The following is a 6,644-nucleotide window of genomic DNA, read 5'->3' as shown; positions in this document are numbered from 1 at the left end:
AAAAAAAATTCGACTAAGTGTGAACTCAAATGAACAGTTATTTTCCACAGTAAATTGACATACGGATCAAAGATCTTTCATAATGTTGGGGACATGCAATACTCAACTTAATTTAAGATTTGATGTCTTTGTAGGAATAATTAAGTTGCCAACTTTGTGAAATGGAAACTCGAGATCCATTACCAAAATACATTCCCTGCCTTGGTATGGTTGCTTGTCGGAGAATTAAGATCCATCCATGGCTATGTCACCGGTGCATCGGTTGTGGGTGGGGGTGACGGTGCCGGTGCGTATGCAACACATCCCAAAAAATTTAGGTGCGGTGGTGCGACGATGATATTTATTATTATATATTAATATATTATTATAATATATTAATAGCATCAAATTCATTAAAAAGACTAAATAAAAAACTTAAATGAATAGGGTGCGGTTTGGGTGCGAATCTAGGTCGCACCCGCGTCACGTTGACGCAGGTGCGGCACCAGGTTTTGCCGCACCCTGGTGACAGATATCCATGGTAATATGGTTGGTGGCTCGAGTGTCTGGGTACGAATATCTTCAGTTTCGTTAACTGAAAAGGATTTGGGTATATCCCAGCATGATCTGGTGGTATGACCTTTTCTTCCACAGTAATGACAAGTAACAAGTTGTTTTTAGCTATTATTTTGTCGGTTGTTGCCATTATTTGAATCTCCACGTCCACCAGAGTTTGGTTGATGCTGAAGCTAAAAACGACCACCACAACCTTCTCGATATGAGCTACGACCTTGACCCCTATAGGCAACAAAATCAATTTGAGAGTTTTCAAAAATTGTCACAGCCTTGGTTTTCATCATTTGCACTCGTTTCTCCTAGTTTAGTAGGAGATCATATAAATTTGAGAAAATCAATTTCTCAATGGTGGAGCTAGTGGTGGGGGAGGTCAGCAAGCTCTGTAGTCCGTTCAATGTGATTTGGACTAAATCAGAATTTTAAATTGGACTTCCGGTGGCAGTGAGAGTTGGTGAGAGTGTTTATACGTTCAAGGTACGTGACCATGTCAGCTTACTGGCACGAAGGGTATTGGAGTAAACCTAGTTATATACATCCTAGTTATATATATCGTACTGGTGCACGAAAATTTTATGTCCAATATAAATGCCCTTGTTTTGATAAAAAAAAAAAACAACTTATTTGTAAAGACAAAAAAAAAAAGTGAGAAGACTCACAAGGACATTTCTTGTTCAATAATTTCAAAAATATTTTCTTTTTTCTTTTGGCTTATGTTTGTTGCATGCATCAGTGGCACACGCAACTCAAACTCGTATTGGAGGACATAAATCAATTAATGCTTTCATAAATCGGCTTTGTAAAAGCAGCTCCGTCAATGACTGTTGCACGATTCCTGCTATTAGACATAAGAGTTGAAGGAAAATGCTGTGAGGACCACGCCCTCAATGCTGGGCTTCCGGAAGACGCTTCGACTTCCGTTGTCAAATTCCAATGTCTATACATATCTCCCCGTACAATTTGATCGATTTATAAATGAATGCATGGGAGCGGACACCCAGCAATGTGCACAATTTTTATTTTATAACGGAACCGAAAGAGGAGACGCTAATTGTGAGGCATGATAGACTGCCAATTTCAAGTAATTGACTTGATGGTACCCACCGAGTAATTTGGCGTTATCCAAAATAGTTTGTCAAGAGGCGTGACTAGGTACCACCCAATATTAATAAGTCTGGGCATCAGGCCGGCCCGTTCTGGTCAGATAAGGAGTCGGCCCAACACTTAAAACTTGGGCTTGGGTTCGGCCTGACACCTAAAACCTGATCTTAAGCCTAGCCCGAGTCCAACTCGATTAAATTAATATATATATTGTTAATATAAAATAATTGTAATAAAATATTATAATTATATATAAAAATCAATAAAATTATGTATTAAAAAAATCATATCGAGCTGAACCAGGCTTAGCCTGACTCACCCAGGCTGGTGCATTTTTTCGAGCTAATCCTGGGCCCCGAATTGAGCTGAGTACCAAGTACCCATCAGGTATCCGACCCCACTCGTCGCCTAGCCTTACCCAATAATGATAGTCTTTAATAAACGAGGCTTATGCCCGAAGGCCAGAGTTGTGCCCTTTCGGACCCTTTTTTGGATCGGGCCTTTCTAAACCCTTCTGACGATCGATCATGTTCTCCCTAACCTGGCACGCCAAAAACTCAAAGAAAGTCAAACAAGAAAACATATCCATCTCTTCCATAATTCAACCGCAAGCGAAACGGAGCCATCTTATTTTCACTTGGATTGACCCAAGTAGCAATGCAAGTGAGATGTAGCCATCCACTAAATTTTGTTGTGTTGCAAGATAAGGCATAGTTGACAAAGTCGCTGGGAATCACCCGAGTCAGTTCGGATCACCAACAAATCTTGCGACGGGTCAAATTTGATCCTGGTTCGTCCTTGACTTGGCCGGACTCGCTCCTGACTCGGCTCTGACTCGTCCGAATTCGCCCGATTCTGCTGCAGTGATTTACATTACGGTTATTTGAATAATCAATGGAGTCGACAAGTCAGCTGGCTGAGCCAATGACTCAGTCATCTACCAATTCAAATCTGAGTCATAAGTTTGCTAACTCTGATATAAGTATGTGGATATCATTGTAGTTTTACCAAATCTAAGGTAGTCATGAATTTCACGTTGTTTGTGGGCCCACAAACATGGGTAGTGCAAGTGCAAGGCGCTATTGTCTTAGGCCTTCCAAAAGCCATGCGTTTGACTTCCAGGCGGACGCACATGACAAACCGTGGTGGCCTTTCTTTGTGGGCCAGCATCTTAATTCCCCACAGGTTTTTGGTTCCAAGTTGGAAATTAATCCCATCCGAGAATTAAACTGCAAAACAAACTTCCCTTGTTTGCAGGGTCAACATATATCCATTAAAAGCGTAGAATTATTGTTCGGTGGGTGTTGGAGGAACACTAAAACTTGCGTAATATGCATGATCGAAATTCGAAGGTGCTTATCCATGGTTGGCACTACCCGTAGAACAATAAATGTCTCCCACTAGATTGCAACATTACAAGGATTCTTGGTGCTTTGTCTCCATGACACAATGAGCCAGTCAGTTGTTGCTGCTCGCCGAATGGCTTGCAGTGGGAACTTAATTAAATATTAATAAATAATGATACCCATGAAACGTTTCAAAACAACTTTCCTCTGGAAATAAAGAAAAACATTCACAATCTGATGAAAGATAAAGCAAAGGATGATAAAAACTAAAAACAATAGTTGACATATCGAGTATAAATACTAATTTGGGATCTTCCTCCACTTGGTGGCATTTCATATGAAAATAACATTTCCGTCTTCTTGGTCACACAACGTTATTTGTCAACATTCATGTGTTTGAATGAACTGTGTATGTGATGGGCTGACAGGTTTCGAGGCTCCGATGGGTTTGGAATGAAAGCTAGGGCGACTACGGCGGAGGCAGTCGGTTTTTATTGAAGTCGAGGGAATCCCCGTGTGGGTTTTGCCTCTGCACTCGGTAAAGTTTATAAATTTAAAAGAAAAAAAAAAAATTGGTACTAATTATTCCCTTAATATATGGCTGCACCAAGAGTCGAACCGAGCTCGACTTGCTCATAAAAACCTGTTTTGAGAACAAATCAAGCTCGAGTATAAATTTATGTTCAAAATATTAAACGAATCGAATTTGACTTGTAAAAACTCGATTCCTTTAAACTCTACCTGGCTCGACTACATAAATGTGTTATGAACGAGAGGCTTTTTTGTTGCCAAGTTTTTCTTTAATGGATATTTGGATGTAGAATATGTGCATTCTTTCTTTGAATTTTCTATTAGGTGGTCGCTCATAGTTGAATTCATTAAATGAAACAAGTTAAACAGTTAACAATTTAAAAAGAAACGAGACAAGTTAAATTAACAAAAACAAGCTAACAAGTTAAAAGAAACAAAACATGTTAAGAAAAACGAGTTAAGCAAATTGAGGTCGAGCATGACGCGCTATATGGTTGAGTAGAGCTCGAGTTTGTTCTATGAAACTCAACTGGGCTTGCGTGCAGCCCTAAACTGTATAGAGTATCATATAAAATCATTACTACATATAAGCAACTTCATCTAAATGGAAAAAGACCAGGGGCAGAGCCAAGGTAGGGGGTAGGGTCCCCATGCATTCTAGCCCCACCTCCATATGTTAAAAAAAATATATATATCTGTAACTTTTTAAAAATTATACTTGTTCTATATAAAAATTTTGAAAAATAATATTTCGACTTTAGTTAAAATTTAAAAACTTTAATTCAACCCACCTCATAAAAAAAATTTCTGACTCCACACTAAAAAAAAGAAAACCAAAAATAAACTCTAAAATCATCTTAGCCATAATATCAACTACACAGGACACTAACGCTGACACCTTAAATGCCACCTTAGGAAATGCCGTCTTAGGAACTATATAACAGAGAGCGGGCATTTGGCAACAAGCAGCTTTCTTTGAAACGCACACACCGGATTCCCGAAGGATGGAGCGGAATAACGTAATAATTCAATACGCTATGACACGTAAAAATTTCAGGAAGTTTTTCAAACGTAATTCTTGTATCTCCACTAGCACAAGCGGAAGAGAAGATATTGATTTCCTTGGAAATGCGAGAAATAGTTAACCCTTTAATCGAAAGTTTGAGAAAAGATATTTGTGGGGTTGGGGTGGATAGACAGTCTTCGTTCTTGGCCCTACCGCGTCATATCTCCCAAAGCCACTATCATCCTGAGCCGATCCTCATGACCATGATGACATGAGTCACCAACATTCCCACATTGGAATTTAGTACTCTTCCCCTTTTCTCCAGTGTACGAACAGCTAGGGCAAATGTTTAAAGAGCAAAAATAGACTTGGATGGATTGCTTCCTTTTAACAAGTTTTTCTTGCAACCTTTTCTGGTCTCATCGGAAGCTCCGGCGCAGAGATCGAATTCGTTGGTGGTCTTCCGCTTCTCCAGATAAAGTGGGACAAATCGAGAAACTAGGCAGAAACTTTGAGAAGAAAATTTGAGAAATCATTGTGTGCAGTAGTTGAATGACAAGTACACGTGTGATTTTGAAATTAAGAACTAGGGCAACTTCCTGGTCATCGTTCTTGGCAGGATTTTTTGTTGATTTTAATCATCTTGAAAAAAATCATTTTTTCTTTCCGAGAACCGCGCTCATTTCCTTCATTCTTCTTTTTAGTTTCACTTGAATGCGATGATTAAAAGTTAGCAAGCTGTAGAAAACAGTTTTCGTGAAAGTAAAAGCTCGCCGATGAACTCGTTTTGTTGGAGAATTTCAACATCATCTCCTTCTTTCGCTAGGGTTCCGAGAGGACGTTTAAACTTCAGAGAACAAGAAAAGTACTAACTGAAATTCCGAAATGAATTGTTGATTTGATGGTTAAATTGCTACATAAACTCAAACCATAAAACAAAATCAAACAGGAAATAGCAACATATGAATCCAGATATGAAAAAGTAACCTTACGTGAATAAAAGGGGGGCAAAGCAGCTCGAAAAACAATTTGGGGATATGCCATTTTAACGATTATGAAAGAAATAAAGGCGTCATTATGAACAAACATGTACAGAATCGAGAAGGCGCCGCGAAAAGAACGAAAAATTCAATTTACGCACTCCTCTTTTCTTTCAATTTTTTTGCTCTTTTTGCTTTCTTGCCTTTTCTATTGATGGGGAACTTTACAATGAAATTGTGAAAAAAGGAAGAAAATTTCACACAAAAATGGCATAACGCATGCTGTCACGCACCATAAGATGGTTGATCTCGGAAATCCTGGAGACGGCCTCGCCGTTATCCGGCCACCCGAGTGGTGGGTGTTCTTCCCCCTGGTGGACGCAGGCGGCGCATGCCAGCAGCGCGAGCGGCAGGGCAGCGATCTCTTGGAGGAGGGAAAACCCGCCCCCGCCAGCGCCGTTTCTCATCTGCTGCTGGGCATCGAATTCCGCCGGCAAGACCAGCGTGTTCTCGTCGGCGACCCGTGCGCTCCTTCCGAAGCGACGGCGGATGGCCCTCTTGACGGACGCCATAAGGGTCGTCATCTCGCTCCGGCCTGCGAGTCTAGAGAAATGGTCCTGTGAGGAGGATAGAAAAGAAAAGCAAAAGGAAAATAAGGGGGATGATGATGGCGATGGTTGCGGTGGCGCTGCTGCTTCTACTGCCGCGGGTGCTAATAATGGTGGTCCTGATGTGGGGAGGGGACCAGGAGGGGAGGCGGGGCGGAGGACGGGAAATGCTTAGCGGAAGGCTCCATTTTATGGAGGGGCTTTTCAGCTTTTGATAAGAGGAAGTGGGGGACGAGGTGGGCCAGGGTTGGCTCCCCCCACGGCAATGGGGTGGGGCGCCCTATGTTGGATGTTGCCTCTCAGCCTCAGGGGTATGTACAAATTTCTTCCAACCACCAATACGTACAATAATATAATGTTTTATGACTTATTTTCATGAAAGGTAAAAATTGTGAATTATTATCCATGTACCTCTTCTCAAACGCCTCCTTTTGTATGCCGCACCAACATCCGCAAATTAGTCACCACATAACCATCAAGCTCATCTCAAGTGAAGCCGGCTTCGCTTCCACAAGCGAGT

General features: G+C 41.0%; 1 protein-coding gene across 1 annotated transcript; it reads right to left on the bottom strand.

The window, feature by feature from the left end:
• Positions 1-5,591: 5,591 nt before the first annotated feature.
• Positions 5,592-6,302, bottom strand: LOC116245076 (uncharacterized). Its single transcript, XM_031616797.2, has one exon. The coding sequence runs from the start codon at positions 6,098-6,100 to the stop codon at positions 5,774-5,776; it is 327 nt and encodes a 108-aa protein (XP_031472657.1). The 5' UTR covers positions 6,101-6,302; the 3' UTR covers positions 5,592-5,773.
• Between the last annotated feature and the right edge of the window lie 342 nt (positions 6,303-6,644).

The sequence above is a fragment of the Nymphaea colorata genome, chromosome 1 (genome assembly GCF_008831285.2).
Source record: "Nymphaea colorata isolate Beijing-Zhang1983 chromosome 1, ASM883128v2, whole genome shotgun sequence".
Classification (NCBI taxonomy): Eukaryota; Viridiplantae; Streptophyta; class Magnoliopsida; order Nymphaeales; family Nymphaeaceae; genus Nymphaea; species Nymphaea colorata.
The sequence above is the reverse complement of the archived record's forward strand: the minus strand, read 5'-3'. Positions and strand labels throughout refer to the sequence as shown.

Excerpts from the sequence above, each read along its gene's own strand:
- LOC116245076 (XM_031616797.2), bottom strand. The coding sequence starts at position 6,100 with ATGACGACCCTTATGGCGTCCGTCAAGAGGGCCATCCGCCGTCGCTTC.